The 13,957-nt window shown below is 42.7% G+C and overlaps 1 protein-coding gene across 3 annotated transcripts in view; it reads right to left on the bottom strand.

Moving 5' to 3' along the window:
* Positions 1 to 13,957, bottom strand: part of idua (alpha-L-iduronidase) — a 262,582-nt gene that overhangs the window by 76,506 nt on the left and 172,119 nt on the right. For 2 of the 3 annotated variants that reach the window (XM_043674018.1, XM_043674020.1), the window contains one exon: positions 8,208 to 8,387. The exons of the other annotated variant lie outside the window; for it this stretch is intronic. In XM_043674018.1, the coding sequence (XP_043529953.1) occupies positions 8,208 to 8,387 (180 nt within the window). The remainder of the gene's footprint in view (positions 1 to 8,207; positions 8,388 to 13,957) is intronic. 3 annotated transcript variants of the gene reach the window in all.

Here is a 13,957-nt window from a genome sequence, read left to right as displayed (position 1 = left end):
GGGTATGTTCTTTACTCAGCGAGTCGTGAGTTCATGGACTGCCCTGCCAGTAGCAGTGGTGGACTCTCCCTCATTATGGGCATTTAAGCGGGCATTGGATAGGCATATGGAGGATAGTGGGCTAGTGTAGGTTAGGTGGGCTTGGATTGGCGCAGCATCGAGGGCCGAAGGGCCTGTACTGCGCTGTATTCTTCTATGTTCTATGTTCTATATATGCTTGGGGACTCTGGATGTAATGCTGTGAAGGTAAAACACTGTGACAGTTGCTACAGTTGTTATTGTATAGATAAAAGTGTCACTGACAAAGTTTCTGATGTTAAGCTATTGGTTTTAGTTGAGATAGAGGTGAGGATGTGTTGGCAAGACAGATGGAGTTGCTGTAAAGATGGTTACAGATTTAGCAGGCAACACATTGTTCGAGGTTTCAATAGAGAGAAAAAAAGATTAGAATGGGCTGGTATATTACAAGGATATAGAATATTTTTAGGATAATAGTTGAGATTTTTAAAGAAGTAATATCAGCAATTTTGAAAGAAATGCTGATATTGTATGAGGAAAGATGAAAAGAATGAGGAAAGAATCTAGAGTAAGACAGAGGATCACTTCAAATGAAGGGAGAATTTTGAAGAATAATTTTATTTTTGTGTGTTCCATTAGTCGAAAAACAGCAGAGATAATTGAATTGATGAGTTCAAATCTCAGTAACTAACAAACTGTTAGCATTTTGCATTTGTTGTTGAAAGTGGGGATTCAGAGGAGATGGAAACAGTATTTAACTGAACAGGAGCAGTGAATGATAGAAACCAACAGCTATATTTGCTCATTATGATGATCCAGAAGCCACATTGGCACAGCGGAATTAGTTCTAATTATAGATGTTTTTGCTGGTCAATGGACTAAGTCGCAAATGAAGTGTGCTAAGGAGAGTGTTACCAGTTTGAAACCAATTTTTGACAGTTCACATCATTACATACAAGTATTATTTTGTAAAGACTATTTGATTCTGTTAACTTTATGTGATATGTTTAAGTGTGCACTGTAACTCATACAATGTAAACAATCAACAAAATTCAACACAAAAGCTATTTAGGTTTAAGACCTGGAGGAGAATTCTAAATAGTGCTGAAAAGAGAAATGATGTTGAAACTTTTTCACTTGCACTCATCAGGACTGAAATGCAAGAAAAGTACTTTAGAAAGCAACTAACAATGCGTACAGCATCAAAGTAGCAAGCTGATTGGTTAAATTATGGGAGGCACAGAGATACAGCAGTAACTGTTAACTGTGAACCTAAGCTAACTGATTAAATTAAAACTAGACAATTTAATTCTGATTAGTCAGAGCAATGTCATGGTGATGCAGTAAAGTCAGGCTCTCCATATCCCTTTCCTCATTCAATACAATGTTTGAACAAATTCCTTTTAGCTACAAATAACATGGGAACGGGAGTATGCCCTTTAAAATAATCATGGCTGATCCAACACTTCAATGCCTTTTACCCTAAGCATACCCTGTACATTGCTGTCAATCATAAATCTTTCTCGACTTTAAACATACTCAAAGCCTGAGCTTTCAAACCCTTCAGAATAAGACAAAAATTATCCTAACCTCAGATGCAAGTGGCATTTCCACTTATTTTAAAATTTTGCCACTCGTTCTAAACTCCACAACTAGGGAAAACATCTTAGCTGCATCCGCCCTGCACAATATATTCCTTCAAGTATTTTGTGAATTTCAATGCACTCACCTCTTATTCTTCAAAATTCTAGGGAATACAGGCTCACTTTGCCAGTCTCTTTTTATAGTACAATCTAACCATCCCAGAAACAAGTTTGGTGAACCTTCATTGCAATAATATCTTTTCTGAGATAAGGAGATCAAAACTATACTACACAGTACTTCAGGTGAAGTCTAACCAAATTCCTATACAATTGAAGCAAGACTGCAGTATTCCTGTACTCATATTATCTTCAATAAAGGCTAATATAAGGCCTGCCTTATAGATTGCTACACATGCACGGTAGTCTTCGGTGGCTTATTGTCAAGGATGCCTTTTGTACCTCCACACTTCCCAACACCATTTAAGAAATACTTCGCACATCTTGTTTCTCCTACCAAGTGGATAACCTCACATTTTTTGACATTATATTCAGTCAGACATGTTCTTGTCCATTTAATACAGCTGTACAAATCCTCCTGAAGCCAGTTGATAGCTTCTTCAGGAATTCCTGATGAAGGGCTTATGCCCAAGATGTTGACTCTCCTGCTCCTTGGATACTACCTGACCTGCTGTGCTTTTTCCAGTGCCACCCTTTTTGACTCTGACTCTCCAGCATCTGCAGTCCTCACTTTCTCACGGCAATTTTATAGGCCTTTTAAAATGGAGCATGAAACAGTACAGCATAGGTACAGGCCCTTCGACTGACCATGTCAAAACTAAATGTGATGCTATTCCAAACTAATCCCACCTTTCTGTATATGGTCTTTACCCCTCTATCCCCTGTCATGTGTCTGTCTGAATGTCTCTTAAACTTTGCTTTCATATCTACTTCTATCTGACAGTCTGTATTGGGCATCCTCTGTGTAAAACACTTGTCTGGCACATCTCTTTCTAATGTTCTTCACTCCACCTTAAACCAACACCCTCTAACATTTGACATTTCCACACTGGAAAAGATATTCCAGCTATCCACGCCTCTCATAATTTTACATATTTCCATCAGGTTTCCCTCCTCAGCATCCAACGCTCTAGCAAGAACAATCCAAGTTTCTCCAATCTCTTTGGAGACCACAACTACAGACAATACTCCAAACATAGCCTTAGTAAAGTTTTATACAGCTACAACATGAATTCCAACTTTCGTGCTCATTGGCCCAACTGATGAAAGGAAGCATGCTATACGCTTTCTCTACCATCCTATCCACTTGTATTGCCACTTTCAGGGAGCTATGGTCTTGCACTCCAAGATCTCTCTTTATATCAATGCTCTTATGGGTCTTACCATTTACAGCATATTTCTTCTTGCATTTTACACAATTCTGAACTTCTAATTCTAGCCTGATGACTGACATATTTTGAGTTTTTGCACCTTGAAGGAACGTATAGTTGCTGCAAGTCAAGTAATAGTTCTTTAAAGATACTCATTGCCTGTGTAGTCATGCCTTTCAATGTTTTCCAATCCACCTCAGTCAATTTGTGTCTATGTCTCATTACTTCATAGTTTCCCTTATTCAATTTCCTCCTTTACTAATGTACGAAACCTATACCTTATTTTCAGCACACCACCTTCTTTCCTGTCTGTTCTGTACTTCTTTTCTAACCCTTAGGTCAAGTTTGTGCAGCTACTTCCTACAGATGTGTGTCTGGGACGTGGTATGTGAAATACCACAGGATGTACACTTCACTTGGTCCGTCTGACATGCTCATCCTGTAGCTCTAACATCTATTTGTTACCCTTAGAATAACAAGCAATTTTTCATAAAAAGTGAGAACCAAGTCAACAGAGGTGACAGTGAGGGGGACTGGGAGGAAGCAGCAAGTGCAGGGACCCCCTGCGGCCGTTCCCCTCAAGAACAAGTATACCGTTTTGGATACTTGTGGGGGGGACGACTTACCAGGGGTAAGCAATGGGGTTCAGGCCTCTGGCACGGCATTCCACAAATTCCTTTTCTTACAATCCCTACCAACCTGATGTCCTCAATCCACCTGCATATTGAAATCCCCCATGATTACTGTAACTTTGCCTTTCTTATGCTCCTTTTCTATCTCCTAGCGTCTCTTGCGCCCAGTTCCTGACTACTGTTTGGAGGCCTGTGCATAACTCCTACTGTAGATTTCTTTTACCATTTCGGTTCCTCAATTCTTCCCACACAAATTCTACATCATCTGACCCTACTTTATTGCTTACTATTGATTTAATTCAATTTCTTACTAATAAGATCACCCCAACCCCTCAGCCCACCTGTCTATCTTTTTGATAAAATGTTAACCCTTGGATATTCAGCTCTCAATTCTGATCGCCTTGCAGCCACATCTCTATGATGCCCACCATGTCAATCCTGCCAATTTCGATCTGTGCCACAAGCTCATTTACTTTATTCCTTATACTGTGTACATTCAGATATAATACCATCAGACCTGTATTAACAGGCCCTCTTCTCATTGTCATTTGTTTGTCCAGTGTGCTTGAAGTTTGATTGTGAACCCCTTCCAAACACCCTGTCCTATTTGTGTCAATGCTAGAGACTTTAATAACCTCTCCTAAGTTCTCTTTCCCTGTCATTTCTTTCATATTTTACCATGCATTTGAATCCAGCCCTACAGATGTTAACCTGCTGCTTTGTTTCCCACTGGGGGATGTTTTACCCCTTTCCTCCCCCGCACTTCCTAGTTTAAAGTCCTCTTGACCAGCCCATTTATTTTTCTCGCTGGAACATTGGTCTCAGCTCGGTTCAGGTGGAGACCGCCCCAGCAGTACAGATCCCTCTTGTTCGAATTCTGATGTCAGTGCCCCATGAAAAGGAACCCCTGTTTCCCACATCACTCTTCTGGCCATGTGTTTACTTCCCTTATTCTCGTGTCCCTATGCCAATTTGCACATGGTTTAGGCAGCAATCCGGAGATTATAACCCTTCAGGACCTGTTCATTAATTTTGTTCCTAGCTCCTGATAATCCCTGAACAAGTCCTCTTTCCTAGTTTTGCCGATATTGTTTGTTCTGGCATGGACTACAACAACTGGATCCTCCCCCTCCCTCTCCAATCTTTTTTCAAGCTGGTCAGAGACATTCCTTACCCTGGCAGCGGGCAAGCGACACACCATGCAGGACTCTCGATCCTGCTTACAAAGGATACTATCTATCCCCCTAATTATAGAATCCCTTACAACTACCACTTGTCTTTTTGCTCCTGCTTCTTAAATGGCCTCCCGTCCCATGGTGCAGTGGTCAATTGATTCATTCTCCCTGCAGCCCTTTTCCTCATTCACACAGGGAGCAAATACCTCGTACCTGTTGGACAAGGTCAAGAGCTGAGGCTCCTCTGTTCCTGAATGCAGAATCCCTCGACCTGCCTCACTTGCAGTGACACCCTACTTACCAAATTTGAAATAATTAATCTACCAGATGCGACTGTATCCTGAAACAAAGCTTCCAGGGAACTCTCCTCCTCCCAGATGTGCCACAGTGTTTGAAGCCCATCTCATCAATTCAGAGCCGGACTTCTTCCAGCAAGCAACACTAAGAGACATTATGACCACAACCTTTAATTATTCAGTGTGTTACCATCATTGAATCCGCCACTCTCAATATCCTGGAGGTTACCATTGACCAGCAACTCATCTGGACGCACCACCTGGGGTGGCACGGTAGCTCAGTGCTTAGCACTGCTGCCTCACAGCACAGGGGGCTTGGGTTCATTTCCAGCTTTGGGCAAATGTCTATGTGGAGTTTGTACATTCTCCCATGTCTGCAAGGGTTTCCTCCAGGTGCTGTGGTTTCCTTTCTCTGTCCAAAGATGTGCAGGTTAGATGGATTAGCCATTAGCCATGCTAAATTGTCCATTGTCTGGGGATGTGTAGGTTTGGCGATTAGCCGTGGGGGTTGCAGGGACAAGGTAGGGAGATGTTTTTTGGTGGGATGCTCTTCGGGGGATGGTGTTGGACATGTTGGGCTAAAGGGCCTCTTTCCAAATAGTAGGGATTCTATATAAACACAGTGACTGCACGAGTAGCTCAGAGGCTCGGAATACTGCATTGAATAAATCAACTCTTGACTCCCTAAACCCTGTCCATGATCTACATGGCACAGGTGTGATGGAGTACTCCCCACTTTACTGTAAAAGTACAGCTCCAGTAGCACTCAAAAAGCTTCACATCATCCAGGACAAAGCAGCACACTTGATTGGCACTGCACCCACTTTGTTCACCATCGACATTTAGTAGTGATAGTGTGTATATCTACAAAATACACTGCAGAAATTCATGAAAGATCCTTAGCCCCTTCCAAATCCAGAGCCACTTCCATCTAGAAGGACCAGGACAGCAGATACATCAGAACACCACCACCTGCAAGTGTCTCCAAGCCAGTCACCATCCTGATTTAGAAATGTGTCATTCTTCTTTACTGTCACTGGGTCAAAATCCTGGAATTCCCTCCCTAATAGCATTGTGGGTCTCCTTACTGTCCATGGGCTGCAATGGCTCAGAAAGGCAGCTGACTCCCACCTTCTCACAGGGCAACAATGGACAGGCAATAAATGCCAGCTAGCCAGCAACACCCATGTTCCATGAGTGAATCAATCTAAAAACGTTCTAGTTATTCAAAACTTGAGGTAATTTTCCTTCACTACCAGATCTGCATGTTTCATTTAACTGTTCCAGTCTCATAAGCTGCGATGCTTTTTTTCCCACGAGCACTCACGCTACCAAGATTTTCTCAGTCTTCCATTAAAAGTTTTTGCAGATTTACAATGAAATATCTCTCGTCTGGATGTTTTCATAAACAACAACCTTTACATTGAGGAAACCTATTCCCTTAACCGTCTTCAACAATCTCTGTTTCTAGGAGAATGTATTAAGACTATAAGAAATAGAGCCAGGAGCATACCTTCCAGCCACTCGAGCCTGCTGGTCCAACATTCCTTGATACTTGGCTGATCCAACAGTCCTCATTCCACTTCCTTGCCCCTTTCCCTGTAGCGCTTGATTCTCCAACTGATCAAGAATCTATCTCAGTTTAAACATACACAAGAACTCTGTCTCGTATGGAGTCAGCTATTACGTGGGGGCATAGCTTTAAATTAAGGGGTGGTAGGTATAGGACAGATGTTAGGGGTAGATTCTTTACTCAGCGAGTCGTGAGTTCATGGAATGCCCTGCCAGTAGCAGTGGTGGACTCTCCCTCTTTATGGCATTTAAACGGGCATTGGATAGGCATATGGAGGATAGTGGGCTAGTGTAGATTAGATGGGCTTGGATCGGCATAACATCGAGGGCCAAAGGGCCTGTACTGCGCTGTATTGTTCTATGTTCTATGTTCTATGCAAACACCCAACCTTCACTTCAAAAATAAGAAACACTGACCAAACTTACCCACCAATCAGCGGATTTCCCTACAGTCCTGAAGCCATGCCTCTGTTAGTCTCAGTGAATTTAGGCCTCTCGATCTGCATCTCATTTCCTCTCTTGCTAATCTCTCCCTCTAGAGACTTTTTTTTTGCAGCAAATTTTAATTAAAGCATCTCTATCCAAATTCCTGGCAAGACCAAAGAACAACCTTCAACTTATTTTCTGTGCAATATTTAGTGTAGTTGAGATTATTTACTAAAATAGAGAATCGCATCTAACGTTTGGGACGACATTCTAATTTTTATGAGTCAGGGTTCGTTTAACAAGGTTGGCATACTGTCTGCTGCAGACCATCAAATGGGCACATCGTTTGATAATTCCCTCCAGTCCTTTGGAGACATGGCTCAGATATCAGAGTCAACTTGCCTAGTTTGAATGTAATCAGTTTACTAAGCATGATACCTAACAGTTCCAGTTGGATGAACTAAAGTCAGGCATAGCCTAACCAATCAGCATCCTCTTCTCATGCTGTATGAATTGGTGGTTCTTCCAAATACATTTTTTGATTGCACTTCTGTCCTGATAAGTGCAGGACAAAACATTTTCACTTTAGATCTCTTTTTAGCAAAGTTTAAGTTCTATACAATTTAAAAAATTACATTCATTCTAAACCACACATATACTTGCATGCTTTTCCTTTTCCACTGGGCCACCAGGTGTTTAGAAGGCGCTATATACAACTTTCAATTTTGTTCTGCATTTAAAACATTCTTAATTCTCGTTGAAATCAGATTTGAATAAATCTGCTTGAAAATGGCACACTGTCTTCAGGAATACACCAGTCAAAAAGGAACTGAATTGTCAATACATGCTTAATGAATAAATCTCACATCAAGTACAGCATTCCAATATTATCCTGTTTTTATCTCCATATGTTGTCGAGGGATAGAAGTCGGCTGTAGCAGAACTATCAATTGTAATGCTGCACAATATGTTAGAATACGTTCAGTTTTTATCCATGAACTGCCAAATTATTTGGAAAACAATTACTGAAGTAGAATTGCTACATTGACATAAATCAGTAAGAGCTATGTGAGATATACCTTGGAAAACAAAGTGTAAAGATGACTTTGCTATTTACCTTAACAACCATCGCAGCGTAGGTTACGTCTGCTCGCCAAATCTGGGGAATTGACCAACCCACCAGTGGATCAGCCTCATCGTTGTAAATGGGAATGGACCGAAATTTAGGAAAACGTTTTTGAATCTGTTGAACTGTAACTAATTCTTGCTCAAGGATGTGCAAAGAACTGCCAGCACCCTGTCAAAATAAGCAAACAATTAATATGATTTCAAAAGAAGTCTACATAATGGCATATATCCCAGGCCAAGTTTGTCCAGTAGAAGATCTACAGACTAAAACACAACTTGCCAAAGGGTCCTATTCTGTCTACCACCAGGCTTCTATATATGGGAATTAAAATTGAAACATTCTCCATGGAAATACTCCACCACTCAGATTCTGTTTCTCTCACACTGCTGTAAACCTATCAATAGCTCTGATTGAAGGAGCAGAGAGCTGGGCAAAGAGGAGTAACTTTACTTAGGCTGAGGCATTAATTCCATAAATATAGAATCTTCTCGGGGGTAATGGTGGGGGAAGAGTATGAAAGAGATGGACCAGTTGTTCTGTTTGTAAAGATTGCATTGTAATGTAAGTGACAGGTTGGTGCTGCTAGTCGGTATAAGTGCAGGCTGAGGTGAATACTGGGCTTCAGTGAGTTCGGCGAGGAAGCTAAGATTCCTTTATCTTTCTTATTGTAAAGGAGCAGAGATGGCAGTTAGGGCAGTGATGTGCTCCTCCTGCCAGATGAGAGCAATCAGGGAGCAATCTAGTATCCCTGACGACAATATCTGCAGAAAATGTGATCTATTGTAGCTCCTCAAAGATTGTGTTGATTGGTTGAAGTGGCAGTTGGACACATTGAGGAGCATAAAGGGGGCAGAGAGTGTGATAGATGCTAGTTACAGTGAGGTGGTCACACCACACATTCAGTCAGGTAGATGCAGGAGTGGCCATTCCCCTCTCTAGCAGGTATACCATTGTGGATACTTCTGGAGGGGATAGCCTCTCAGGGGAGTAAAACAGCTGCAGCCAGGCCTGTGGCAATACAACTGGCTCTGCTATAGAGCAAGATGAGGCTAAATTGAAGCGAGTAATAATGTTATAAGACTCACTAGTCAGGGACACAGGCAGGCATTTCTGTGGTCGCATTTGAGAATTCAGGATGTTGTGTTGCCTCCCTGCAGCCAGGGCCAAGGACATCTCTGAGCAGTTGCAAGAAATTCAGAAGGGGGAGGAAAGAACAGCCAGAGGTCGTTGTGCACATTGGTACCAACAACATAAGTGGAAAGAGGGGTGAGGTCCTGCGGAGTGAGTACAGGGAGTGAGGAAAGAGGCTGAAAAGCAGGATCTTGAGGGTAGTAATCTCTGAGTTACTACCAGTGCCACATGCTGGTGAGGCAAGGAATAGGATGATAGGAGAGATGAATGCATGGCTAAGAAGCTGGTGCAAGGGGCAGGGTTTCAGGTTCTTGGATCATTGGGACATCTTCTGGGGCAGGGGTGACCTGTACAAGAGGGACAGGTTGCACTTAAACTGGAAGGGAACTAATGTCCTTGCTAATGCTACGCAGGAGTGTTTAAGCTAGAGTGGCAGAGAACTGGGAACCACAGCAGCAGGTCAGCATGTGGAGGGATTGAGGGGAATGTACAATAAATCAGAAAGAAAGGATAGGCAGAGACAGGTAAATGAACACAGCGGTACTAATGGGCTGAAGTGTGCTAATTTCAATGCAAGGAGTATTAAAGGTAAGGCAGATGAGTTTAGAGCCTGGAACAGTATATGGGACTAAGATAGTGTGGCCATTGCAGAGACTTGGCTGAGAGAGGTACAGGACTGGTTGCTCAACATTCTAGGGTTTCATGTTTTAGAAGAGATAGAGAGAAAGTTAAAAGAGATGGAGGAGTTGCATTCCTAAGCAGGAAGAATGTCACATCTGCACTCAGAGAGGTCATACTGGAGGGCTCATTCCCTGAGGCAATATGGGTAGAGCTCCAAAATAAGATGGGTGCAATAACACTGATAGTGACAGTGAGTGCAGTCACCCCAACAGCCATCAAGGCATCGAGGAATAAATATGTAGACAGATTATGGAAAGATGCAATAAAGTGACTTTAACTGCTACAATATTGACTGGAACTCCCTTAGAGCAAGAGGCTTAGATGGGGGAGCACTTATTAAGTGCATCCAAGATGGTTTCTTGAAGCAGTAAGTGAATAGTCCAACTAGAGGATAGGCTATACTGAACCTTGCACTGGCTAATGAGCCTCGCCAAATAACTGACCTTTCAGTCGTAGAACATTTTGAAAACAGTGATCATAACTCCTTAAGCTTCAAGATAGCTATGAATAAGGATATGTCAAGACCTTTTGGAAAGACACTAAATTGGGGCAGGGCAAATTATGTCAGTATTAGACAGGAGCTGTGGAGTATTAATTGGGAGCAGCTGTTATCAGGCAAATCCAAATTTGACATGTGGGAATTGGTTAAAGACCTGTTGATGAGAGTTCAGGACTGGCATGTTCCAATATGGAGGAAGGACAAGGATGGCAAGGTAATGGGCGCTTAGATAATGAGGGAGATTATGAATTTAGTCATAAGGGGAAAAAAAAGGAGGATATGTTAGGTTCAGAAAGCTAACATGAGACAGGGCCCCTGAGGAATATAACAAAAAACAGGAAAGAACTTAAGCAGGGAATTAGGAGAGCCAGAAGGGGCCATGAAATGACCTTAGCAAGTAAGGTTAAAGAGAATCCCAAGGCATCTCATGCATACATTAAAGATTAAAAGAGGGAATTTGTGCCAAGAGGCAGAGGGTGTGGGTGAGATCCTAAATGAGTACACTGCTCCGGTATTCACCCAGAAGAAGGATAGATAGGATACTGAGATTTGTGTGGAGCATGCTAATATGGTTGGACATTTTGAGATCAAGAAATAGGTGGTATTAGATCTCTTGAAGAGCCTAAAGGTGGATAAGTCTCCAGGGCCTGATGGTATCTACATGAGGTTATTGAGAGAAACAAGAGAGGAGATCGCTGCAGTCTTGTCCAAGGTCTTTGAATCCTCATTAACCACTGGAGAGGTCCCAGAGGACTGGCAAGTAGCTAAAAAAAACTGAAAGCACTGATACTGTAAATCAGAAACAAAAACAGAAATTGCTATTAAAGCTCAACAAGTCTGGCAGCATCTGTGAAGAGAAATCAGAGTTAATGTTTTGAGTCCAGTGACCCTTCCTCAGGACATGAAAAGTTAATTTTGGTTTCTCTTCGCACATGCTGCTAGACCTACTGAGCTTTTCCAGCAATTTCTGTTTTTATTGGCAAGTACACAATGTTGTTCCTCTATTCAAGAAGGGAAATAGGGATAATCCAGGAAACTATAGACCAGTGAGCCTCACATCATTGAGGAGAAAGTTCCTGAAGAAGGGCTTATGCCCGAAACGTCGATTCTCCTGTTCCCTGGATGCTGCCTGACCTGCTGCGCTTTTCCAGCAACACATTTCCAGCCTCACATCATTGGTTGGGAAGCTACTGGAGAGAATTCTTCGGGATAAGATTTACATGCATTTGGAAAAGCATGTCCTAATTTGGGAAAGTCAGTATGATTTTGTGCAGACAGTTTATGTCTTGTTAACTGGACTGAATTTTTCGAGGCAGTTACAAAGGTGATGTATGAGGGTGGAGCAGTGGATGTTATCCACACATGTACTTTAGTAAGGCTTTTGACGAGGTCCCTCATGGTAGTCTCATCTAGAAGATTAAGATACATAGAACATAGAACATAGAAGAATACAGCGCAGTACAGGGCCTTCGGCCCTCGATGTTGCGCCGATCCAAGCCCACCTGACCTACACTAGCCCACTATCCTCCATATGCCTATCCAATGCCCGCTTAAATGCCCATAATGAGGGAGAGTCCTCCACTGCTACTGGCAGGGCATTCCATGAACTCACGACTCGCTGAGTAAAGAACCTACCCCTAACATCTGTCCTATACCTACCCCCCCTTAATTTAAAGCTATGCCCCCTTGTAATAGCTGACTCCATACGTGGAAAAAGATTCTCACTGTCGACCCTATCTAAACCCCTAATCATCTTGTACACCTCTATCAAGTCACCCCTAAACCTTCTTTTCTCCAATGAAAACAACCTCAAGTGCCTCAGCCTTTCCTCATACGATATTTCTACCATACCAGACAACATCCTGGTAAACCTCCTCTGCACCCGTTCCAGTGCCTCCACATCCTTCCTATAGTATGGCGACCAAAACTGCACACAATACTCCAGATGCGGCCGCACCAGAGTCTTATACAACTGCAACATGAAAATACATGGGATCCACGATGACTTGGCTGCGTGGATTCAGAATTGGCTTGTTTGTAGAAGGCAAAGAGTAGTGGTGGAAGGTTGTTTTTCAGGCTGGAGGTCCATGATGAGTGATGTTCCGCAGGAATTCGTACTGGGGCCTCTGCTGTTTGTGATAAATATAAATGACTTAGATGAAAATGTAGGTGGGTGGGTTAGTAAGTAAGCAGATGATACGAAGATCGTTCGAGGTGTGTATCGTGAGGAAGGTTGTCAAAGGCTACAATGGGAGATAACAGTCAAGAGTGTGGTGCTGGAAAAGCACAATAGGTCAGGCAGCATCCGAGGAAATAGGGAAATCGACGTTTCAGGCAAAAGCCCTTCATTAGGAATCCTGAAGAACAGATGGGATCTTGGGGTTCAAATCCATAGTTCCCTGAAAGTGGCCACACAAGTAAACAGAGTGGTAAAGGTGGCATCTCGCATGCTTGCCTTTACTGGTCAGGGAACTGAGCACAAGAATCAGGATGTCATGTTGCAGCTGTATAAGACTTTGGTTAGAGTACTGCATTCAATTCTGGTCGCCACATTACAGGAAGGAGGTTGTGACTTTGCAGATAGTGCAGGAAAGGTTTACCAGGATGCTGCATGGATTAGAACTAGAAGGAGAGGCCAGAAAAACTTAGGTTGTTTTTTCAGGAGAGGCGGAGACTAAGGGGACACTTGATTGAAGTCTATAAATTATGAGATGGTCAGAATCGTTTTCCCAGAATTGAAAACTAGGGGGCATGTATTTAAGGTGAGAGGGGGTAAGTTCAAAGGAGATGAGATGAGCAAGGTTTTTACACAGTGAGTGGTAAGAGCTTTAAATGCGCATTCAGGGGTAATGGTAGAGGCAGATACCATAAGGGCGTTTAAAGGACTTTTAGATAAGCATTTGAATATGCAACGAATGGAGGGATAGGACCAAGGGCAGGAAGAAGTGATTAGTTTATTTTAGTGTCATATTCGGCTCAATATTCTGGGCGGAAGGGTCTGTTCCTATGCTCTACAGTTCTATGTTCTATTTGCCAGATCCATGTGTGAAAAGGGGCTCCAAGTTGCTGGTAAGTACAGGGAACAAGGTTACCAGTCAGCAAGCAAGTTGGTCAAAAGGCAAGGCCCTGACTTTCCTGTCCAGGCATTGAGTATCCTGAAGGAACCCAGTGAAGATGGCGGAGCAACCTTCTGAACTTGCAGGGTTGTGAGACTGCACATGTGCAACTAGATGCTGTGTAAAGAATGATGGGGAGGGGAGAGAGAGAGCGAGGAGGGAGGGAGAGAAAGAGCATGAAAGAAGGAGGGGCAAGAGAATGAAGGAGTGAGGGGAGAGAAAAAGTGAATGAGCAACAGAAAAAGTGAGAGAGGCCAAGAAGGTCAGGTGGAAAAAGAGAATAAGTGAGATGGAGAAAGGGGGGAGAAAGA

This window comes from Chiloscyllium plagiosum, chromosome 32 (genome assembly GCF_004010195.1).
Source record: "Chiloscyllium plagiosum isolate BGI_BamShark_2017 chromosome 32, ASM401019v2, whole genome shotgun sequence".
In the NCBI taxonomy this organism is placed as follows: Eukaryota; Metazoa; Chordata; class Chondrichthyes; order Orectolobiformes; family Hemiscylliidae; genus Chiloscyllium; species Chiloscyllium plagiosum.
This window is presented reverse-complemented; position numbering and strand designations above follow the sequence as displayed.